Here is a 25,532-nt window from a genome sequence, read left to right on the forward strand (position 1 = left end):
ATACCCAACACTTAGCAGAAGGCTTGGCACATAGCAGGTGCTTAATACATGATTGTTGATTGATTCATTGATTTCACTGGTTGGATTTCTTCCATCCATGCCGTCATTTTTGTACAAGGTCATAGAATCACAGAATTTAGCGTTGTAAGAGACCTCGGCTATCTATACCAACTTGAACTCCAAAAGGAATCCCCAGTGTGATAGGCTGGTACAGAACAGAGGCTGGACCTGGGTTCGATTCTCACTGCTATCTCTTACTACCTGTGGGATCCAGGGCAAGTCACAACCCCCCTGGACCTCAGCTTGCTTCACTGTAAAATGAAGGGGCCCCCGAGATCTCCAGATCTAAATCTATATACCTAGCATGGTGAAGAATGTGATTAATGAGACAGACACACAGAGCTCTATCTACCTCAATAATAAGTAACCCTCTAAGGTTTACAGAGCATTTTGCACGGTGCCTCCTCCCACCCTATACTGTCTCTCACCCCACCTCAAAGGTCCCATGTAGCTCATCCCCCATCCCAAGGCCCATAGCAACCACCCTCGTCTGCTACTTACCTGGATTCAGAATGGGACAGGTGCACCCCCTGTGGGTCCAGGACTCTGGGTAAATGCTCTGGTGACTCTGGGAGATCTTTACTTGACCCGACTTTAGGACTTTCTTCACCTTCACCCACACTTCAGCATGGGTGCCCTTGTCATATGCCGAAAGGATCTTGGCCTTTATCACTGCGCAGAGACAGTCAGACACACACACACCCACACACACCTGCTCAAAATTGGGGTCTTTCCCAAACTCAGTCGAAAGGAAGAAAGTACAGCCAAGTGAAACGTTATTTTCTGAAACTTGGACTCATGGAATCTTATAGTGTTGGCATTAAAGGGGAACTTTGAACTCAAACATGTCCCTCCATCCTCCATGGCCACCATGAATGCCCAGAATGCACGCTTTCCTCATCTCTGTCTCAGAATTCCTCACTCCCTTCAAGATATAGCTCATGTCCCCTTTCCTGATCCCCACCCCCTCAACTCCTAGTACCCTCCCTCCAGGACCACTTTGGATTATTTGTATTTATCCTGTGTATACTTTTACACCTCTATGTTGTCTCCTCTAACAAAATGTAAGCTTTATGAGGGCAGGAACTGTTTCATTTCTTTGTCTCCATATCCCTGGTACCCAGAACAGTTACATAGTCTTAATAAATGTTTATTGATTGATTGATTGTCTAGTCTGATCCTCCCATTTTATAGATAAGGAAACTAATGCCCCAAGAGGTAAAAACAGATTGTGCTCATTAGTAGCAGATTTGGGATTGATTCTTCCACTAATTTGATTCCTCATTTGATATTCCATACACTGCTTCATTCAGTCAGGTGAAGACTGGGCATTAGAGGGAGAATGTAAAGCTATGTCATTGTCCAAAGAAGTGGCTGTGATGTGAGACAGTTACCAGAGGAGGAAAGGGCCACAGGTGGGGTTCTCTATTATTACTATTTTTTTTAATTTTAAAAATACAGGGACATCTAGGTGGTGCAGCAGATAGAGCACTAGCCCTCAAGTCTGAAGGACCTGAGTTCAAATCTATCCTCAAACACTTACTAGCTATGTGACCCTGGGCAAGTCACTTAACCCCAATGCCTTAAAAAAAAAAAAACCATCCCAAGTATTAGCAACTAAAGTCCCAGCAACCTCTCCGTTGGCTTTCAGAGGGTGGCCATGGCGGAGAGGTTTACAGTAGTATAGTATTGTCTGAAATCTGGGGTTTTTTTTATTGAGATGTAAGCATAAAAGGTCACAATTCCCGGGAATTACTAGTGGAAAAAAATGTTTTATATGTTACCAGTTTTATTCTGTGTACTGCATTTTGTGGGTTATTTCATGGTTACTATGTTAGGAAAAGTGCATATTATCAGAATTAATGTCTTGTTATAAAAATTGTATGTAGAAAAGTATATTTTCACCAATCTCTAGCAAAAGATGACCAGTTTGGGTGGCTGCAGGAACCTACCCCCACTATTTCCCATAGGTTCAATGTATCACCATTTGTGTTTGACTTTTACACTGTTTTCTAGGAACATTATCCCCAGGCCAGCTGAGGATTGACTGTAATTATTATCTCCCCTATAAATTCATTAGGAGTAGGGATTGTTCCATTCATTGTACTAGGATCCCAAGTGCCTGGCACAATTCTGGGTATATAGTAGGTGCTTAATAAATGCTTGATTGACTGATTGCACAGGCTGGGTCTCATGACTCCTCTTCTCCATCTGTTGAAATTCTCCCCTTCTTCCAAGGCCAAGTTCAGAAATCAACTCTCACATGCAGTCTTGTTAGATTCCCTTCCCCCTCCCCCAATTCCCAACTAGCTGTAAGTCATAGATTAGATAGAGCAGTAATGGACCTCAGGCCATCAAGTCCAAACCCTCCATTTTATAGATATGGAAACTGAGGCCCAGAAAAGTTAAATAAATTCTCCAAGATCACACAGGTAATAAATAAGTGGTAGAGTGAAGCTTCCCACTTTCCTTGAGTGATTTTGATTGGATCTCTCCTTCCTTTCTATCTCATTATCCCTTATGATCTATACTTAGTTGCATATATTTCATAGCCCCACTTAGTAGGCTATAAGCTTCTTAAGGGCAGGGACTATTTATGCCATTCAGTTGGTCAATATGCATTTATCGAGCACCTACTGTATGCCATGCATTGTGCTAAGTCCTGGGGATATAAAGAAAGGCAAAAATTCTCTCTGTCCTCAGAGAGCTCACATTCTAATGGAGGAGACAACATGTTAACTATGAACAGACTATATATGTGTGTGTATACATATGCACACATATATACATGCATACATATATATGTACATATACCTATACAAATATATATATATATATATATATAAAATGGGAGGTAAGGTCAGTGTGAAAATACTAGCATTAAGGAGGATACAGAAAGACTTCTATCTTGCAGGAGATGGGATTTTAGCTGAGACTTGAAAGAAGCCAAGAAACAGAAAAAGGAGGGCTTTGTATCCCCAACAGTTAACAGTATCTGACATATAGTGATAACTTCATAAAAGCCTGCTGACTGACTATAAACTCCTTGAGGGCAGATTCTCTGTTGTTCTTCATCTTTGCACCCACAATACCTTATATCTATTGTTATTCAATCATGTCTGACTCTTCGTGACCCCATTTGAGGTTTTCTTGGCAGAGATTTGCCATTTCCCTCTCCAACTCATTTTACAGGTGAGGAAACTGAGGCAAACAGGGGTAAGTGACTTGCCCAGGGTCACACAGCTAGTAAGCGTCTGAGGCTAGATTTGAACTCACAGAGATGAGTCATCCTGATTCCAGGCCCAGTGCTCTGTGCACTGTGCACCATGCACCTAGGTGCCTTGTATCTATAGCAGACACTTAAAAATATTGAACTGAATTAGATAGGACTCTTGACTTGTTTCTTATACTTAAGACCCTAGCCCAGCTCCAGTAACTGAATTCAGTTTTGCTCCCATGCCCCACCCCCAGTGCCTGAGGAGTCCTCCTTCCCGGCCCACCAGTTCTTGCAGGCCGGGCTTCTGCCTTGGCATTGGAAGTACTGTAGTCCTGCCCTTGAACTCTAATCCCAACAGTAGGGTCCCTCTGCTACCACCAGAAGTCTCTGAGGGCTCCAACGGCTCCCCTGCCTGGCCCCTTTCCTGTTGGCCATGGCTGGGAACCTCTTTGGTTGCCTGACCCATTCCTGCTCTTCTGTCTGATCCCAAAGTTCTGGCCATTCTAGATCTAAGAATCTAAGGCATATCTACCCCCTTTCCTTAGAATCTCATTTCTGAGAGCATCCAGCCCCACCCTTTCTCCAGGAGCCACTTACCATAGGCATACTTCATCTGGCAGAAATCCCTGACCTTCCCAACAGCCTTCTCCTTGCAGACACACTTTTCTAGCCAGGTGGAGGGAGAGACCGGAGCAAGAAGAAAAGAAATGAAACCAAGAGTCAACTTCACCCCAGAAATAGCTAAATTCCTCCCAAGCTTACCACCAACCTCTGTTTTCCATGGGAAGATTTAACAGGCAGAGAGGGATTTCTTGAAAAGCCAGATTTTTGCTTCCATTGGGACCGCAGTAGTTTGTTTCTACTACAAGTGAAAAGGGCAAAGCACCCCTGAACTTTTCCATCAACATGACCCTAAAGCTCTTTCCCTTTTCCCATCTCAAACATCCTAGTCATATCCTGGGCTAAAACCCTGCTTAAAACTCTAATATTGAGAGGCAGGGCGGAGTAGTGGACAGAATGCCTAAGTACAAGATCTAGGGCCTCGTCTTTGGTACTTACTATCTGCATGACTGTTAGAGAATGTAGGTGGCTCAGTGGATAGAGCTCTGGGCTAAGGTCAGCAAGACCTGAGTTTGAATATGTCCTTAGATACCTACCAGCTGTGTGACCGGCCTGTTTCCTCAATTGTAAAATGGGCATCATAATAGCACCTACTTCCCAGGGCTGATGTGAGAATCAAAAGAGATCAGAGCAGAACTCATACCAGCTTGGGGAGTTGATTGTTAGATTTTCAGTGTGGGCACTTTAAACCTCAGAAATGGCCAAACGTTACAAATCAGGGCTTGGTTTATTGTTTTGTTGATTGTCAAGACTTGAGAAAGTAATAGGAAAAAATGTGAATAATGCAGATTAAACTTAAAAGTGTGTCCTATGCATACATCTTTCCCCTGGAGAGCTGGTTGTTAAACATTTGTGAGCACATTCTCACACTATGTGGAGATATTCCAAAGAGCACTGCATACATTGTCAGATCCAGGTGATATCAGCTGGTTTAGGTGAACAACTTTTTGTCCTTTTTTTTTTTTTTAATTCTTTGTTATAAGGGATGGCTGATATATAGGCAATTGGGGTTAAGTGACTTGCCCAGGGTCACACAGCTAGTAAGTGTCAAGTGTTTGGTCTGAGGCCGGATTTGAACTCAGGTCCTCCTGACTTTAAGGCTGGTGCTCTATCCACTGTGCCACCTAGCTGCCCCTATAGCAATATTTTTAAAAGCCCTTCTCTAGATCTCTCTTCCCAAGGTTCCCCCTCATGCATCCCCACCATTGACTTCCTAGTTCATGTCATATTTATCTGTGTCCATGCCATAACACTCGCCCACTGCTCTAATAGAACATAAGCTCCTTGAGGGCAGGGCTTATGTCACTATGATCTTTCTCTCCTCTGTGCTTAATAATCCCCAGTGCCTGGCTTATAGTGGGCATTTAAGAAACATTTGAGAAACTGAACTGAATTGTGAATGGAAGTTCAACCTCCTACCTGGATGCCTTAGGGCAGAAAAACCCCGCTCTTGACCATCCCACCTCAACGGCTCTTCACTGTCATTGCCCGGTCCCTGGACGAGGTCAGGGATCTGCCCGCCTACGGGGACGTGGAAGAAAGGCTCCTTCTCACGACTGTGAAAGGAAAAGGGAAAGCCATCACTAGACCCCAGAGTGCTCTAGCCCCCTGCTGTGGGTGGGATCATGGAGAGGTCCCCACATTGAGAAGAGACCTCTGAAGATCAGCCAGTCCTGGGGCCAACTACTCAACTCGTTTGTTTGTTTTTAAGTTTGTAGCAATCTTGTATTTGTACCCCGACTTGAAGAATCTTTGTTTTTCTGTGCAAAGGTGACCTGGGTGAGATACAAGATGCCCACTGGTTTGGAGAGCTCTGATTTAGTCTACCCCCCTGCCTTAGGGCAGGACTACGCCTAACTTATCCCAGATAGGTGGACTTGGGGTCACAGGAACATCGACTGAGAACCCCAAGGGATCTCACAGGCTAGTAACTCTCATGTCCTCATTTTACGGATGAAGAAACTGAGGTCAAAAGAAGTTATGTGACCTATCCCTGACCATCCAGCCAGGGATGCTCAGAGGCAGGATCCGAACCTAGGTCTCCCTGGCTCCAAGTTCAGCACCGAAACTTCCTCACCATTGTTTTAAGGACACCCAGGTAAAGATATTTCACAAACTACCTTAGTAACTCACCCAAGCGCTAAGTCCACTTAGTGCAAGGAAGCGTCTCGATTCCTCCTCTCACATTCTGGCCCAGTCTTCTTGCCTTATTGGGTGGAAATAATAATGTTCCCTAGTGCTTTGGGGGGAAGACAAGGGGTTGGCCAGATCTGCGATTTCATGTATGTGTACATGTGACTTCATGTATGTATGTGTATTGTATGTGTATATTCACACATATACATTTATAATATATACATTCATGACATGCTTTACATGTTAGTAACTTACTTATAATGTACAGTTTAAGAGAGTTACTGGAGATTAAGGGACTTATCAAGGGTCACCCAGCTAGCTAGTAAGCATCAGCATAAGGATTTGAATGCAGGTCTTTTTGACTCTAAGCCCAGCACCCTATTCACCATGCTACACTGCTCTTGCTACAAGATACAGCCTCCATATTGTTCACTACATTTGGGGATCTGTATTAATGGGGTCATCCTTAAAATCTGAAGGAATTAAACGTGGGACAAATTAAAAGAAGCGTGCTACTCCTCTCAGAGTTGTGCAGTGCTTATCCAGTGCCAAGGCATCTGGATAGCTCATGGCTTGGAATCAGGAGGACTTGAGTTCAAATCCAGCCTCAGATACTTAACTAGTTTCGTGAGACCCTAGGCAAGTCACTTAACTGATGTCTGCCTCAGTTTCCTCATCTGTAAAATGGAAATAATCATGGTACCTCCCTCCCAGGGTTGTTGTGAAGATAAAATGAGATATTATAAAAATGCTTTGCAACCTGCAAGGTGGTATATAAATGCTATATAAATGCTATTGTTATTCCCAACCAATTGAGATGGAAAGTCCAAATAGGTTGTTAAGGGGAGTTAGGGATCATAGCATCATAGATTTTGAGCTGGAAGGGACATTAAGACAATTCTAAAGTACTCTAAGGTTTGCAAAGTGATGTACCCATGCTGCTGCCGGTCAGTCGTTTCAGGTGTATCCAACTCTTAATGATCCCATTTGTTGGCAAAGACACTGGAGTGGTTTGCCATTTCCTTCTCTAGCTCATTTTACAGATGAGGAAACTGAGCCAAACATGTTAAGTGGCTTGCCCAGGGTCACACAGCTAGTAAGTGTCTGAGGCAATATTTGAACTCAGGTCTTCCTGACATCAGGCCTCCCTAAAAGCAGCAGTCATGCTCAGCCTGCCTGCTGGCTGTTGTGAGGACAGGGCTTTGTAAACTCTAAATTGTGACCGATTATTGATCATTAGTGAAAGGAGGATTAATAAACACTTGTCAAATTGAATTGAATTCCTATTTGTTTATCAAAATTGGTCTTGGCCTTCAAAGCCCAGGGGAAATCCCACCTCTGCCGAGAAGCCTCCTTGACTACTTTAGCCCACAAGGCTCTTTCCCCTCCTTATGACCTGTCATCAGATAGCTATGACTTCACAGGTATACTGGGGTTTGTATTTTTTGCCTTCTCAATGAGTGGAGGAGGAACTGGAAAGAGGGAGAGAATTTGAAACTCAAAATAAATATTAAAAAATTAAATTAAAATTTTAAATAATTAAAAAAAAACTCTAGCTCTGTGACATGGTGGCTTGAGTGCTAGGAGTCAGGAAGACCTAAGTTCAAATCCTATCTTGGATATTTATTAGCCACATGGTACTTGGCAAGTCATTTAATCTGCCTCAGCCTCAGTTTTCCTCATCTGTAAAATGGGGATAATAATAGCACCTGCTTCTCAGTAGGGGACCCACAGGAGGATCAAATAAGGCAATATTTGTAAAGAGCTTCACAAACTTAAAGCACTATGTAAATGATAGCAAGTATTATTATCATTACTATCTATATCCTTGGGCACTGAGCGTCTCATTCTTTATATTACATCAGCTTCTTAGGCAATAAGTCTTATGCTACATTGTGTGCCCCTTAGCATTGGACTTGGAGTCCAGGCTTTCAAATCCAGTCTCAGACACTTACTAGCTGTATGTCCCTGGACAAGTCACTTAACTTCAGTTTGCCTCAACTGTCAAATGGGGATAATAATTTAGCACCTGCCTGCCCCGGTTATTGGTTGTGAGGATCAAATGAGATAATATTTGTAAAGTGTTTAGCACCATGACTGGTACACAGTAAGTTCAGTCAATTCAATAAATATTTACTAAGTGCCTACTATGTGCCAGGTGAGTCAGAAATGCTAATTTTCTTCCTTCCTTTTGTGTGATTATGACCATGGCCCAATGGTGGCCAGGGGTTTGAATCCCAGCTCTGCCCATTATTAGTTGTGTAACCTGAGAAACTCCATCCATGTGTAAGAGGCGCCATTTTTAATTCACTTCGCAAGCTTGCTTTCTGAATTACCCTGCTACATTTCCTCTTGGGAGGTTCACTTACCCAGTTAGGCAGGCCCCAGTGTAGGGATCACATTCCCCAGAGCAGTTACAAGGACGGCAACCATTTCCTCCAAAGCCCCAGTACCCCACCAGGCATCGGTCACAGTGTGGGCCTGCCACTCCAGGCTTGCAGAGACAGTATCCTGTCTTGGGATGGCAAGGGAAACCCTTGTGGGAAGTCTCATTGGCTGAGCCCAAAGGCTGGCATGAGCAAGCTATGGAAAACAGGAGACATCATTGAGGATTGGTGTCCGAGAAACGCAGAAAGCTTGGTGTAGTGGACAAATCCTTGACTTGAGTGTAAGAAGACCTGGGTTCTAATCCTGGCTCAGCTACTAATTAGCTGGTAACCTCCTAAGCTGACTCAGTTCCCTCATTTGTAAAATGGGTCCCATCTACCTCATAGGCGGGGTCTTAAGGATCAAATGAGGCCATCATAATTCACATTTCTATAGCATGATAACATTTACAAAGTGATTTCCTCACAATGGTCCTGGGAGGGAGGTTGCCCCATTTTACAATGGAAAAAAACTAGGCCCCAATTAATCAGTGAACAAGCATTTATTAAGTGCTTTGGGCTAAGCACTGTGTTTAGTGCTGAGGATAAATAAAGAAAAAAAAGAAACAGTCCCGGCCCTCAAGGAGTTTACATTCTACTAGGGAGACAACTTATAAATCTGTATGTACAGGATAAATACAGTGTAGATGGATGGCCCTAGGGAGATCAAGAAAGGCCTCCTGGAGGTGGCATTTCACTGAGTTTTAAAGGAAGTAGGGATTCAAAGAGTTGGAAGTTGGTAGAGACAGCATTCCAAGCATGGAGCTTGGTGCAAAGTCTTGTAGACAGGAGTTGGAGCGCCATTTTTGAGTGTCTAATATGGCTGGATCATAGAGTTTGTGAAAGGAAAGAGAATGTAAGAAAACTGGAAAAGTAGGAAGGGCCCAGGTAATGAAGAACTTTAAATGCCAAAGGACATTTTATTTGATCTTGGAGGTAGTAGGGTTACCAATGAGATTATTGAGCCAGAGATGGACATGGTCAGAACTATGCTTTAGGAAAATCACACTTTTTTCTCACAGCTATGTGAAGGATGGATTGAAGAAGGGGAGAGAAAAGACAAGGAGATTAATTAGAAGGCCATTGCAATAATCCAGGCAAGAGGTACCAGACTAAGGTGGTCGTGGGGTGAGTAGAGAGAAAAGGACATATGCAGGAGATTTGGAGAAAGAAATGACAAGATTTGGTAATTGACTGGCTATCTGGAATGAGTGAGAGAGAGGAATAGAGAAGGATACCAAGGTGGTGAGCCTGAGTGACTGGGAGGATGGTGGCATCCTCAATAATTAAAGAGAAGGTTGAAAAAGGGGAAGGTTTTGGGGGGTGGGGGAATATAAGGCTTTCCATTTGGACATGGTGAGTTTGAGATGCCCAAGGAACACACAAGTTGAAATTTACAACATCTTATATATACCAACCCTCTCCTAAAGGCCAACTCCTCTTAGCCCCATCTGAATGGAAAACAGCCCTCCACTCATTCTCACTCTGGATCTCTGAGATAAAACAAATGAAGACCATTTTCAAAGGCAGGACAAATGGCCCACAGGGTACTTCCATATTGGTCCCATTTGGTGCTAAGCACATAATTGGTCCCCAGATCAGAGTGAATTGCAAACTAGCCTTCAAATCTGAGTCTCCAGTCACATGTGTAAAGGGAGCTCAGTTAATTAATAGTCATCTACTTCTACAGGTGACAACTGGTTGTGGGGCCATGCCATTAACTTCTAGGCCTTTAAAGAACCAATTCATATATATGATGAATTCATAAACCAAATGAGATGACCCTTCCTAAAAGTTTTCCAGTATGAGATCCCTAGTCCTTCCAGAATTATCTATTCAAGACTATTCCTGCCTTGCCTTCCCTTAAACCAAATTTTGAGAATATATACATCCCCCACTCCCACCTTTTCATTGGAAACAGGGCAATAGCAGCAGCCATCAAAACAAAGCTCTGATGGCTTGATCAGAGAACCTGAAGAGGTGTTAGCTGCCGTTAAAAAAAAAAATCTGAATTCTTTAGGTCCGTCCAACAGTTCTCCATCTGCTCTGACTAAGCCTTCAGGAGGAAATTATCTTCCCACTGCTGGAAATCCCCTAGGTTCACTGTGGAAGACTGAAGAGATATGAAGCATCTGGAAGTAATTGACTCTGACAATTTCCCTATTCCCCTTTTGCCAGCTGAGCAGTCAAACTACCAGAATGAGTTTTGCTGAAGTCTCTGCTGATTGAGCTGGGGAGGAAGTTCACCATCTCTGTTTCTAAGTCTCTCCCACCTATCACCCCACTCCAACAGGGTGACTCCTCTTAGCCCTGGGGAAAGGGCTCCCCACCCATTCCCACCTCTGTCCATTGGGATAAAAGAAACAGACCCCTTTCTTTAATATTTTTTTTTTTTGGTGAGGCAATTGGGGTTAAGTGACTTACCCAGAGTCATACAGCTAGTGAGTGTTACTTGTCTGAAGTCACATTTGAACTCGGGTCCTCCAGGGCCAGTGCTATATCCACTGCACCACCTAGCTGCCCCTGAAATAGACCACTTTCAAAGGCTGCTCATAATTGTACCCACCATATTGGTTTTCTGGAAGAACGGTGGGTCAGCATTGAAAATCAAAGAAATTAGAGCTAGAAGGGACCCGAAAGTTTACCTAAGTCAGGGGCTTTTCACTTGGGATCAGACTTTGTTTTGCTTTTTAAAATATATTTTGATGACCATCTTTCAGGATAACTGGTGTCCTTCATAATATTATGCATTTTATTTTATACATTTAAAAACCTTATTCTGAGAAAGGGTCCCTAGGCTTCATCAGACTGCCAAAGGGATCCATGACTAAAAAATTGTTAATCTGATCCAGTCTACCCTTCTCAATTTACAGAAGAGAAAACAATTCAGAAAAAATGACTTGCCCAAGTCACCCGGCAAGTTAGGGACAGGCCTAGGGTCCACATCTAGAGGCGCCTAGGCAGTATAGTAGATAGAACGCTGGGCCTGGAGTCAGGGAGACCTGAATTAAAATCCAATCTCAGATACTAGCTGTGTGACCCTGGGCAAGTCACTTAGCCTCTGTTTGCCTCATTTTCCCCAACTGTAAAATGGGGATAATTATAGTACCTGCCTCCTATGGTTGTTGCAAGGATCAAATGCAATGGTATTTATGAAGTACTTAATGCTATATAAATGCTAATTCCTTTCCTCTTGCTCCTTCTGTCACCTCACACTGCCTCTTTTCTCCAAGACCTGACAGAAAGCCTTCTGACCAGTCATCCTGGGGCTTGGAGGAAGAGCCTAGATGAGAGTTGGAAACAAGGGGGCAGTGAATTCACCAGGCCAGGACTCTGACCTCCCCGGGCTATATCCACTCTGCTTAATCCCACCTGGTGCTCCTAAGAACAAGCCCCAGTCTGTCCTGGGCTTCTGCCTCCCTCTTGGTGCCTGGTTTTTGTCTCCGTGGCCAAAGGGGAAGCTAAACAGGGTACTCTGCAGGTGGCCTCGCACCTTTTCCTTCCCACAAGGTCAGAGACAGATTACCAAGTAGCAGCAGGAACAGTTTTGTGTCACACAGAGGCTCATAGTGGACCTCACCTATGGTTTTAGTTAAGAGAAAAACAGAGAGGCAGAGACAGAGAAACAGGGAGGGAGAGGAAGAAAAAAGAGAAAGAATGAGAGACAGAGGAGGGAGAAAAGAGGGGGACAAGAAAGAGACGGAGATAGTGTGAAAAACGATTTTTCCTAGTAATCATCATCTTGGACACTCAGCTTCTCTCATCCTCCCCCCCCCCTTTTTTTTTTTCCAAAGTTCAGTTTCTTCTTCTGGAGGACATTAAGATCTAATCTAAATGGGTTTATTCCAGTTAATTGTGTTGTTCTGACAGGTCTGGGAAAATGTTGATTCCTCCCTGTGGTCAAGACATTGATATGGAAATTGATATCTCCTTGACCAAGATTAAGTGACCTAAGTCACATACTCAAAGACCCTCATTTTAATATAGCCCACCTCCCAGTGTGTTGGCCAATCAAAGTTGATTGGCACCTCTTGGGAACACCTACTCTTTGAAGGGCATATAACTCTGTACCCCTAACCCCCAGATTGAGCCACTTTTGGACTGGCTCCCTTAGGAGGGGTCCAGTTCTAGACCGTAACTCCCATGCAATGCACGTCGCCAGCTTGAGAGAAATTAAAAACGTGGACACAGCCTAATTTCATTTGTCTTTTCTTAGAACAAACTCTGCAGAGGTTGACAATAGAGACAGAAAAAGAGAGAGAAGGAAGAAGAGATAGAGAGAGACAGAGAGAGACAAAGAGACAGAGAGAAACAGCAAGAGGAAAGAGTGTCTTTGGGTCCTCATTAACAGAAGGTCTTTGAAGAGGATTGAATAGTATGGGTGGGGTGGCATTTGATCAGGATACAGCCTTATTTTATCCTTTTTCTTCTTGTTCCAAGAAAAGTGATTGAGGAAGGCTGCAGCTAAGTGCTGTGACTAATGTTTAAAGATCCTGCTTGGCCCTAGACCTGCTCTCCCTGATCCCATTAACACGAAAAGACAGACCTCCACCTTCCCCAGACCTCAGACAGCTTCATTAACTTATTCATTTCTCTTTGTCCCAAATATTTTCTCTCAAGGAGGAGAACAGAGGTCCCTCTGTCCATCGGTCGGTCCATCCTCCTTCTCCTCTGAGTCTCACTCCCCACTGAGGGACTGAGCTCAGTTTCTGCACATAAGCTCTTTCTCCTTCAGAGTCCAAAGTGAAGAGGAATGAGTAATAATAGCCCCCCCTGATATTTCACCCCTGTAACAAGCCTGTGAGGTAGGCAAGGCAAGGGTCCATCTCTTGGCACAAATTATATCAAAATGAGGCCACAGATAGATTCATTAAGGACTATTCTTATCCCCACTTTTCAGATGAGAAAACTGAGGTGTTTCCAGAGCTTGTGAGTGGCCGAGCCAGGTCTTCTGACTCGCACGTGCAGTGATCTTTCCCAGACACTGCCACCTCCCACCACCCACCTACCCAGAGAAGACTTACTAGTGACCTCTCGTGAGAATTCTCAATCTAGGTGCATTGAGGTAGGATGGACCTCCCACAAGGCTGGTCTCCTGGAAGGCAGATGAGGTGGCCCCATCTCTGAAGGAGGCTGGTATACTAGGCAAAGGAAGCTCTGGACTGAAAGGCAAGAGCCTGGAGTTCTAAGCCTGGCCCTTCCAGCAACATTTTGTGTGACCTTGGGCAAAGTGTTTCTTCCTAATGTAAAAGGCTCTGGGTCTATAGTGTGACCTAAGGGTGCAGAAAGGCTCATCTGCCCCCAAGGTACAGGGTAAATATGTGAGAGCCTAATGAAGAACACTTTAGCTGCCTAAATCATCAGCAGAGACACATTTACCCTGCAAATGATCTCATAGCTGAGAGGCTGAGGGACAGGGAAAGTGAGGCTTGAAGGGGAAGAGTGATGGGGAAAGATGAAGGTGCAGACACTCCCTTTCCTCTCCCCCCCCCCGGTATATCCAGGGGTGCTCTAGAGTCAGCTCTAACTAACAGAGCCAATTGTTAAATTTTCAGCGTGAGCACTTATACCTTGGAAACTGGCAAATGCTGCAAGTCAGGGCTTGACTTATTGTTCTGTTGATTATATAAACCTTAATAAAGCAATGGAGAAAATGCAATAAAATAATACAGATTAAGTTTAAAAGTGTGTCATGTACATTTCTTTCTGGAGATCCAGCTCTTAAATATTTACCAGCATACCCCTGGCTGTATTCCCCAGTAGAATGTAAGCTCTTAGAGGGCAAGCACTGTGTCCCTTTTGTATTTGTATCAGAGGCATTGGCATCAATCACAGTGGTTGGTGTGTAGTAAGTGCTTAATTAATGCTTATTGACTGAGAGCGGTGTGATAGAGTGGAAATCTCCCTGCCTCTGCCATCTGTGTGACCTTGGGCAAGTTGCTCGACCTTCTTGGGACTCAGTTTCCTCATCTGTAAAATGAGAGAGTTGGACTAAAAGACCTCAGAGGTCCCTTTGAGCTTTAAATCTATGGTCCACTGGTCCTGTGACTGATTGCAGTGGATAGTGATTCTTAGGGAGTCAGAGAGAAAGGGAGAACTGGGAATCCACAAAGAGAAAGAAGGGGCAGAAGGATCCTGCAGAGGGCTGAGAGACCATCTAATCCAACTTGCTCATCATTTTAAAGAGAAAGATCCTGGAGCCCAGAGAGCTCCTGACTGAATCACCTAGTCAGCAGAAGAGTTGGTCACACAGGTCACACAGGTGGTAGATGGAGATTGTGTTAGAAAACCAGGTCCTGAGGCAGCTACGTGGAGCAGTGGATAGAGCACTGACCCTGGAGTCAGGAGGACCTGAGTTCAAATCCGGCCTCAGACCAAACACTTGGCACTAACTGTATGACCCTGGGCAAGTCACCTAACCCCAATTGCCTCCCCCCCCCAAAAAAAACAGGTCCTCTGACCCTCCACTAAGCCAAAAGGCACCAGTTCCCCGCCTTGCCCTTCGCAGTTTTCATTGACTTGCTCAAGGTCACCCAACCATTTAATGGCAGAAACAGGATTTGAATTTAGGTTTCCTGTCTCCCAGGGCAGCGTTCGATCTGGATCACACTGCCTCTCCATTCTTCTTGGCTTTGGCAGCAGGTGAATGCACTTGAAATGAAATGAATTTGGCTTGCTGCACCCTTTCCGCTGCCTCTTTCCTGCCTGGGACGCCTGCCAACACCCTGAAAAGGGGTTGTAGCCAGACCCCACTCCGGGAGCCTCTGGTAAGGTTTCCACACAGACAGAGGGAACTTTGAAATAAGGTGGTGCTCTCTCAGCTGCTCCTGAAGATTTCACAGATAGGGTGATAAGCTCACATCCTGCTTTGTACCAGGCTCCTTAAATAGATCCACAGCTCCAGACATGGAGATATCTGAGGGGCAGGGGACAGGTAACACTTGAAACCTAATCCTGGCACTCAAAGCAGTACAGTCTGACCCATGCCCCTCTGGCATAATCACCCATGACAGTATGCAGGCTGGAAAGATGGAACAGGCGAAATAATGAAGGACCTACTGGTCAGGTCTGTCACAGCCTCAGGGTCTCCCGGGCATTTAAAAAGGGAAAAACCTGGGAATGATAGGAGAGGCAAGTGTGAGGCCACCAGGTGGCCTTGGAGTCAGAAAGTCCTGAGATTCAATTCAATTCTTGTTCCAGGCAATTAATTTTACCCTGGGCAAAATGGGGATAAAAATAATACCTACCTCCCCGAGCAGTGGTAAGGATCAAAGGAGATAATGCATGTAAATCGCTTTGCAAACCAAGCACTATGTGACTGCTAACTATTGTTGTTTATCTGGACCAATGACATCCCAAGTGATATCTTGACTCATGTGTGAGCTGGACATAAGTGAGGCAGAGTGGCACAAAGTCCTCAGCCTCACTCTTCCACAGTCAGTGGCAGGACAAAAGTCAGGACGACTGGCGATGGCCTGGGATGCAGTGGGTGACCTGGGTGCCTTTGAAGTCTGACCAACAGCACCTGTTTCTGCTGCCTTCGGGGCCTCTGGAACAAATGGTTCTCATCCGACCATTCCTCTGGGATGTCTTCCTGTGCTTGGGATAGATGCCCCCCTAACTCAGCGATGGGTCTGAGGCCCTTGGGTTGCCCTCAACCTGGTTTGGCTTGTCTGCTGAATTGGTTATACTGAGGTGTGACTGCTGCACATACTCCAGCTTCTTGGGGCCTCGAGTGAGTTGGCTGGCAGGTGGACACCAAAGATGGTTGAGCAGTCCTGAAAAGGGCTCGGTATGCCCTCACACCAGAGGTACCCCATCGCTATTACTATTATATAGTGAAAGAAACAATGCACTTGGAAGCCAGATGACCTGGGTCTGAGGTCAAGTTCCCCTGCTGGCTAGTTCTTTGACCATGGGCAAGTCACCTCATCTCTGAGTCTCAGTTTCCCTATCTGAAAAATGGGGATTTTAATACTTTCACTATATCACACAGGGTTGTTAGGGAAAGCACTATAGTATACACATTTAAGCTATTGTCCCTTTAGGCTAATGCCCTAACATTCTGTGTCTTGAGCTTGCTTCTAGCTCTAATGTCCTAGGTTCTGAGGTCCCTTCCAGCTCTGATATTCCATGCCTTTAGATTTCTTGCAGCTATGATGTCCTAGGTTCTAAGGCCCCATCAAACTCTAAAATTCTGTCTAAGGTCCCTTCCAGCTCTAGCATTCTAGGTCTAAAGATCTTTTTAGATCTAACATTTTGGGTTCTAAGGCCCTTTCCACCTCTGATCTTCTAGGATTCTAGGATTCTCTAAGAACGCTCTGGGCCTCATTATATTCCCCCCAAAGCTTCAGGCCATGATGCCCAGCAGAAAGATACTCACGTTTACAGACTTCTGGGGAAGACATAGGCTTGCTCCAGTCCCGATAAAACCCTGACTTGCATTTCTGGCAGTGACGGCCCTCGGTGTGGTGCTGGCAGTTGTCACAGATGCCACCTGTGTGCTTCCCAGAGTTCAGCCAGACGCCCCCATCAAAGTGGCAGCTATCAGCATGGTTGTGACAACGGCATTCTGCATGGAGGGCAGCCCCCATTCACCCAGATGCCACAGCCTCTCAGTCTCCTTCCCCAGTTTTGTGCCCTTATGACTGGAGGGCTCACGGGACCTTGGGCAAGTCATGTTGCATGGGTCTACCTCCCACCTCTCCTCCCAAGCATCTGTAACTAGGTGAAATCAGGTTAAAAGAGATGTCCAGCCATGCCGTGAAGGGGGAAAGAAGTCACACAATGAGAACAGACCAGTTGAAAGGGGCCAGGCAGCCACCTGCAGCCCTTCCTATTTTTTTACATGCTGACTATCTGCATGTGAGCCTCAGGTCCTTCATCCTCATCCTCATCTCCTCCCTCCTTGTATCACTAAGTAGCTCCGGGCACTTACTCAATCAAGCATTTCCAAGCCCCTCAAAGTGGGAGACCTCAAAGTGAGGATGCCATCTTTTCTAACCCAGCAATAGATAGCTTTGATAGCCAGAAAGGGATCTCTGTACCCTGAACATCCTTGTATTCATCTCCTTATAGATTTTGGCATGAATGATAACAATAACTAACATTGAGTTAGTGGTTTAAGATTTGCAAATCGTACACATCTCACATGATTTGAACTCAGAGCCAGCACTGAATTTGATTCAATAAATCTTTATGGGGTGCCTAGATATCATCTGTCTTATGCTAGGCTATACTGTGAAAAGATACTTCCCTTCCTTCCTTTGATAGACTACTGAGAGAAATTACTCTTCTCTCTTATATTAATAACTAATTATTGAATTGAGACTAAGGTTTCCCCCCTTTTCTACCTCCTCAGAAATCAGCCCCTGTAGGTTATTTAGGCAGTCTTTGAAGTACAGAGCTAATACTGAGAGGGAAAACTCAGATATGTTCAAGAGGTAAAGAAATTTTAGTTTAGGGAAATTGATGGATTCTGGTCCCTGGGAAAATGTGGACTCTCCCTTTTGTCATGTGGGTGATATGAATACAGGTAAGTCTCTCTGACCAAGACTGAGTGATCAGAGTCAGGTACCCCAGATTGTCATTAGAATAGGTCCACCTCTTATTATAATATTCATTCTCTTTAATTGTTAATCAGAGTTGATTTCCACTCTTCCAAGGGCATACAAGCATTGGGTAGGTTCCATGAGGGGTCTTTAGCATTTGAGAGTGTCACTGACCCCTTTTATTAATTATATGCTAGCATGAATAATAAAATGATTATCTAAAAACTTTGTCTTTCGAACTTTTTATATGTCATAGTATGTGTGAAGAGGGAACAGAAAATTAGGTGAAAGGTAACTTTGCAATGGATTTAGTCTCAATTTTGAGAATGAGATGAGTTAAGCTTTGAAGGATGTACAGCTAGGAGACATTCCTCTTTAGCAAAACTCATTCCTTTGGGTCTGGTAGGTTTTTCAGTCTCCCATCCCCATAGTACTGCAGATATGTCTGTGAGGGTGATTCCTTTAGGGTATCATCACTTATGCTTCTGTGAGGATTAGCTGACAGCCAGCTGAGAGCTAGGAAGGCCCCTTAAGATTGAAATACAAGATGGTATGGAAAATGCTTTGTTATATTATTTGGAAAATGTATTAATAATTATACTATTTAAACCTAACTTTATGTGACTAGAGATTGTTCAAACCTAGAGTATCACCCTGACCTCAGTAACTCTCTAAGGAATTTTGGGTTCCTTCAGGCCCTGGATTTACCTAAAAGACATATTTTGGAACCCCTCACTCAGGTCTTGTTTTAGGTTCTCTCAAGCTTGTGTTTCAGGCTCCCCTTATGTTGTGACTTGACCTAAATTTTATTGAATGTGTATGTTTACTGATATCTACCTCAATTGACCTTGCTTTCAAACTGCCCTCTCTGCAAAATTGTTTAATTAAGCATACATGGTTTGTGTGTGGGTACCCAAGTCTAAATCCTATATGATATAAGTCCTCCCAGAGCCTGAATGAGAAAGAGCCACACCCTTCCTGGTTCATTCTCCCTACCAAGTGATGTAATAAATTCATTTTCAAAACTATTTCAGATTTTGGGGTTCATTCTTGTGACTAACAATGGTAATTTGAAGCAAAGGAGGTGAACCTAAAAAACAGGAAAGGGACTAAAATAATAGGCAAACAGATGTCAAAACATCCAACAATGAGGGTTTTGATTCGATTATACACTTCATCATATACTTGGGCATGAGACTGTCTGAGACCCAGGACCCTTTTGGGTCTCCACCCTAGCCACTTACTTTTGCACTCATTGGGCTGGCTGGTTTTCCCATCTCCTGGCCTCCATGGCTGGTCATTGTACAGTGGCAAACACTTCTCACAGTGTATACCTGCTGTGTGATGTCTGCATACACACGTCCCGTGGACCTATCACCAAGAGGACGAGACTGTCATTCAAGGGGAGAGGCCAAAGTCTGCACTGAGCTCTCAGACAATGATTGCAGTTTTTAGATTCCCACTTGGCATGCCAGCATTCCGCAGACTGTCCCAACAAGGGAAGACCTTCCCTCCACCAAAGGTTGGGAGGTGAAACAACTTGGCCACAGACTTCTATGCCTCTGGTTCTCTGTGTGACTTTGAACAAATCGTTTCATTTCTCAGTTTCCTCATGTAGAAAATGAAGGACATTGCAACTATCCCAGAATTTTAGCATTAGAAGAGACCTCATAGGCTGTTCCAACCTAAACCATATCTGACTAAGAATCCTTTCCACAACATCCACAATAACTTGTCTTCTAGTCTTAACTCCAAGAGTAGCAATAGTGGGGAAACCCAATGGGCTGACCGCCAAAGGTAGCCCCTTCCACTTCCAGGCTGTTCTAATGGTCAGGAAGTTTTTCCTTATATCAAATCTAAATCAGCCTCTCTTCAACTTTACCCCCTTTGCTCCTAGTTACACCCTCTGGGAACAAATAAAATAAATCTAATTCTTCTTCGTTACGATCAACCTTTAAATATTTGGAGACAATTATCATGTTCCTCTCAAGTCTTCCTTCCTCCCAGGCTAACCATCCCAAGTTCCTTCAGCTAATTCTTTTTTTTTTTTTTTTGGCAATTGGGGTTAAGTGACTTGCCCAGGGTCACACAGCTAGTAAGTGTCAATTTGTCTGAGGCCAGATTTGAACTCAGAAGTCCTCCTGACTTCAGGGCTGGAGCTCTATCCACTGCACCACCTAGCTGCCCCCCTTAAGCTAATTCTTACATGTCACTCTGTTCTTTTCACCATCTTGACTGCCTTCTTCTGGCCATGACTGTCTGTTTGTTGTTTATGAAATATGGTGCCCGGAACTGAACATAGTACTCTTCCCAGAATACAGAAGAAAGGGGCTATTACCTCCCTTGTTCTGGACTCTATGCTTTGATTAATGCAGACCAGAGAAGGAAAAAAAAAAGCACTAATTTCTTTGGCTGCCACATCACTCTGTTGACTTGTATTACTCTGAGCTGAATCATTCTAGAGCAAGTCACTTAGTCCTCTCAATGCTCCAAGCAATATTTTAAAACTATGAATTACAGTGGAAGTGCCAACCTGCATCAAGAAAGAGAATGTCCTCACCAGGAGCTCCCTGTGGAGAACTTTACATTCCCCACTATCTTTTTTTACAATTTGTCCTACTGTTCTAGCCCGGTGAGATATTTTTGATACTGACTCTGACATGTTCCTTGTTGGCATTCCCCCCCAGCTTTAGGCCGTCTGCACGCTTGAGAAGCATGTCATCCATGCCTTCAATCAAGTCATGGAGACAAGCATTGACTCAGATGATCTCCAAAATCCCTTCAAGTTGACATTCAAAGGTCCAAATATAAAGCACTATGCAAGTGTATACTGTCACTATTAGGAATTTAGCAGATAGTTTCAATTCCTTTATTTTCAAGATTCTTTCTTCCTTCCTTTCTTTCTGATTGGAGTTAAGTGACTTGCCCAGAGTCACATAGCTGGTAAGTATCTGAGGTTGGATTTGAACCCAGGTTCTCCTGACTCCAGGGCCGGTGCTACATCCATTGTACCACCAAGCTGCTTGTATTTTCTTTCTTTCTTTCTTTTTCTTCTTCTTCTTCTTCTTTTTTTATTTTTTGCTTTTTTCATTTTTGGTGAGGCAATTGGGGTTAATTGACTTGCCCAGGATCACATAGCTAGTATGTGTCAGGTGTCTGAGGTCAGATTTGAACTCAGGTCCTCCTGACTCCAAGACTGCAGCTCTATCCACTGCACCACCTAGCTGCCCCATAGCTGTCCCTATTTTCAAGATATTTATTAATGACATATTTATATGTGCAAGTCATGCTCCTAGGCACTAGGGATACCAAGTTTAAAAATGACCCAATTCCTGTCATTAAGAAGCTTCCAGTTTAAGACATATACACAAGTAACGCAAGGTGGAATGGAATGCTTTCTTTACATCAGATGTAAATCGACTTCTTTTTACTCTCCACCCTTTGCTCCTGGTCATGTCCCTCTAAGGTATGCTAGAGGGCACAGTGGATGGGAGACTGGGCCTGGAATCAAGAAGATCTGAGTTCAAATCTGGCCTCAGAAACAAGTGTGACCTTGGGCGAGGCACTTTACCTTTATCTGCCTCAATTTCCTTCATCTATAAAATGGGGATCATAATAGTACCTACCTTCCCAGGTTGTTGTGAGGATACATAAGACAATATTTGTAAAGGGTGCCTGGAACACAGTAGGTGCTTAATAAATACTTGTTTCTTTTTCTTCCCCCTTCCTTCCCTCTGGGACTAAGCAGAAAAGAACTAACCCTTCTAACGCCTGAATCTAATCCTGATGTCATGTAAGCGAAGGAGAGATCCAGACAAGGTGCTAGAAGGAAAGACTTCATGATGGAGACGGCGTGAAGGTGCAGATGCAGAGGAAGAGAAAAGATTTTAGCAGGCAGAGAGGAGAAAGGAGATTGTTTCCAGGCATATGGGAATTTATTAAAATATATATTATATATATAAAAATATATGTACATGTGTATATATAATATATATGTGTGTTTACATATATAAATATATATTTATATTTATAAAAGAAAGGCAGCATGGCAAAGTGGATAGAGGGCCAGCCTCAGGGCCAGAAGACCCGAGTTCAAATCCTGCCTCTGACATAGCCTAGCTGGGTGATCCTGAGCAAGTCATTTAATCCTCTTTAGTGCTCTAGGCAACTCTCCAAGAGCATACTGAGAGTGGAGGTGGCAACCTGTCTTGGTGGAGGGAGCTTCCTCATCCAGCAGTTCCCCATAACAATGAAATCACAGGCCTGGACTCCATGCCTATTTATTAAAAGCTAAGCCTGCAGAGGGCAGTATTTAATGTAGAATGAACTTCTAAACACTGGTAGGGGAACTATCATTGATGGTAGAACGCAATCCTCTGAATATCTAAGTCATGTCATTGAAGTATGGAGAATGTTAGAGCTGTAGGAGACGTCAGAGGAAGGCTGGTCTAACCACCTCACAGATTAACAAACAGAGGTCCAGAGAGGACAAAGCATATACCCAAAGCCACCCAAGTAGCAAGTAGTTAAGGTGGGGTTAGAACCTTCTTACTTGAAATCTGACATTGTGGGTTCTATGTTCCCTTCCAGCTCTGACATTCCAGGTTCTAAGGCGCCGTCCTTTATTAAGGTATGGAGAAAATATAGAAGTTTAAGACACAGACTTACAAAAATGTTTCACTGGGGGATAACCACACATGCAGAACTATAACTAAGGCCCCTTCCATCTCTGACCTTTTAGGTTCTAAGACCCCTTCTAACTTTGAACTTCTAGGTTCTAAGGCCCCTTCCAGCTCTGACCTTCTAGGTTCTAAGGCCCCTTGCAATTCTGATCTTCTAGGTCCTAAGGTCACTTTTAGTTCTGACAATCTGTTCTAAGGACCCTTCCAGTTCTGACATTCTAGGTTCTAAGGTCACTTCCAGCTCTGACAATCTGTGTTCCAAGGACCCTTCCAGCTCTGAAATTCTAGGTTTCAAGATCTCTTTCAGTTCTGATATTCTAGGTTCCAAGATCTGTTCCAGCTCTGAAATTCTAGGTTCCAAGATCTCTTTCAGTTCTGACATTCTAGGTTCCAAGATCTGTTCCAGCTCTGAAATTCTAGGTTCCAAGATCTCTTTCCGTTCTGACATTCTAGGTTCCAAGGTCTCTTTCAGCTCTGACATTCTAGGTTCTAAGGCCCCTTCAAGCTCAACATTTTATGTTCTAATATAAATATAATAATTCAGTATTTTGTGAGTGTCAACTATGTGTCCCACTGTCCCAGGACAATTGCACCCCCCAACAAGACTGTCTTCTGGGCCATCACCCCTAGCATTATCATCTGTGCTGCCACCATTGCCACCCAGCCTCTCTTAATCTATTTTCCCCCAGATAAAAGAATTCCTCATTATAGCTCTAGACATACCTATGTGGGAAACTAGTAATATGAAGCTCTATATGCTACGTGTCAAACAAGGGTCTGGACACTCAGTGCTTTCAGAGGTTGGAAGACATAGAAATCATCATAGAGTTGACTGGTCAGAGAAGACTTCAAATAGAAGGCAGAGCCTTGAACTGAGTTTTTAAAAAGATGGGTAGTAATACATCTGAGGAAAGGGGATGACATTCCAGATGAGGGAATAGTAAGGAAAGTCATGGAGGTCCAACTAAGCATGGTGCATATAAGAGAAAGGGGATGGAGCAATATGGTCAGAATTGAGTTTACCTGAAGGCAAGCAATGCGAGAGAAAGTGGGAAAGGTAAGATGAGGCCAGATGAAGGAAGACCTTGGAGGCCAGGCTTAGGATTCTTGACTTTATCCTTAGGCAAAGAGGCTTTTTATGATCCATCATACCCTGCTAGAGCAGCAGACATAAATGGGAGAGACATGGGAGAAACATTCTCCTACAAATTCCTTTAGGGTTTAGTATCAATCCCCTGCCTCAAAACACAGCACCTCATATGAGACCTCTAGTTGTCCAAATTGACAACTGACTTCCAAGGTTGTGGTGAGAAGGGGCTGAGGAGGATGGCCAGGGAACCATCTGTCCTCATGTGGAGAGATGGAAAGGAGGCAGGGAGGGGGAGGGAGAGGGAAAAGGAGAGGAAAAGATTTATTGTCCTTTATAGAGAAGGAAAGCCTGGGGGAAGCGAGGGGCAAGGTCTCACAACTAAAGCCACAAAAGCTGCAACTAAGACCTCAAGGGTCCTGATTCCCAAGGGAGTGTTTTAGATCTTCAGGGAAGCTTTTACAGAAGAATCCTGCCCAAAAGAGTAAACAGTTCTATGGCCGCCAAGGGGCCAAAGGCTGAACTCGGATTTCACCTCCTACCCTTGTGGGGATGTTGCCTTGGTTTGCTGTGGCTCTGGCCCAGGCTGCCAGAATGCTTGAAATTCTCCTCTGGCACCCCAGGTTCAGATGAAGGTTTTCCCAGGCCAGCCAACTGCTGTTGATTCAGGTTGCCTGTGTTGAGACCACAGGATCACTTTGTAAAGCCACTAGTCATGATAGGGCCAGCCATTTATGTCAGGGTTGGTCCTGCCTTTGACAACGACTGGCTGTGTGATCCTGGACAAATCACTAAGAGACTTTGGGGACACTATATATACATTTATATATGTGTATGTGTGTGTATGTGGTGGTAAGGAGAGACAGACAGACAGAGAGATTATCATCTATTATCATAGATTGATAGAGATACATAGATTCTAGAGATGATAGATGCTAGAGAGATGAGAGAGAGAGAGAGAGAGAGAGACAGACAGAGAGAGAGAGACAGAGACAGAGAGAGAGAGAGAGAGAGAACTTCTTACACTTACTACTGGTGTGATCTTGGGCAAATTATGTAACCTATGTGGACCTCAGTGTCCTCATCTGCAAATGAGAGGGTTCAACCAGATGATCTGAGCTCTCTTCCAGCTCCAAATAGCAGATCCTTTTGCTATTTAAGCAGTAGCACCTCAGAACCTCAATTTCTCCATTTGTAAAATGGGGACAATAATGCCTATACAACCTGCCTCACAAGGCTGTGGTAAAGACCAACTGAGTGATATGTGTCGAGAACCAATTTTTCCAGATTGATTTCACCTCAATCCTTTTCATACATTCAGCATTCGCACCCAAATGGCCACCTTGGGCTCCTCACCCATGGCATTCTATCTCTGGCCTCTGCTTTTTCACCAGCTTCCTCCACTACCTGAATTGTTCTCTCCTAAACCTTCACCTCTTGGAATCCTAAGCTTCTTTCAACACTCATCTTATGTCCTGCTCTCTATAAAAGGCCCTTCTCATTCACCCCTGTGCTTTTCCTTTGTTGCCCAATGAAACTGCTTTGTATATATTTTGTATTTATTTATTTATTTATTTGTAGCCATGTTGTATCCTCCAAATAGAATGTAAGCTCTTTGAGGGAAGGAACTTTTTCATTCTATTCTTTGTATTTCCAGCACCCAATATGGCACCCGGAACAAAGTGCTTGATAAACGCACTTTGTTGTTGAATTGCTGTACATCTGAAAGAAGTTTAGATTGCTCATTCATTC

General features: G+C 44.0%; 1 protein-coding gene across 5 annotated transcripts in view; it reads right to left on the reverse strand.

Moving 5' to 3' along the window:
* The window catches only part of LOC114044272 (netrin-4-like), a 70,321-nt gene that overhangs the window by 1,319 nt on the left and 43,470 nt on the right, over positions 1–25,532 (reverse strand). For 4 of the 5 annotated variants that reach the window (XM_027863663.1, XM_027863660.1, XM_027863662.1 and 1 more), the window contains 6 exons: positions 19,256–19,382; positions 16,844–17,032; positions 8,404–8,617; positions 5,318–5,454; positions 3,875–3,943; positions 562–732 (listed from right to left, as the gene is read on the reverse strand). In XM_027863663.1, the coding sequence (XP_027719464.1) occupies positions 562–732; positions 3,875–3,943; positions 5,318–5,454; positions 8,404–8,617; positions 16,844–17,032; positions 19,256–19,382 (907 nt within the window). The remainder of the gene's footprint in view (positions 1–561; positions 733–3,874; positions 3,944–5,317; positions 5,455–8,403; positions 8,618–16,843; positions 17,033–19,255; positions 19,383–25,532) is intronic. The other variant, XM_027863664.1, reaches the window with a different exon arrangement.

This window comes from Vombatus ursinus, unplaced genomic scaffold (genome assembly GCF_900497805.2).
Source record: "Vombatus ursinus unplaced genomic scaffold, bare-nosed wombat genome assembly UNPS02014773.1, whole genome shotgun sequence".
NCBI classification, from domain to species: Eukaryota; Metazoa; Chordata; class Mammalia; order Diprotodontia; family Vombatidae; genus Vombatus; species Vombatus ursinus.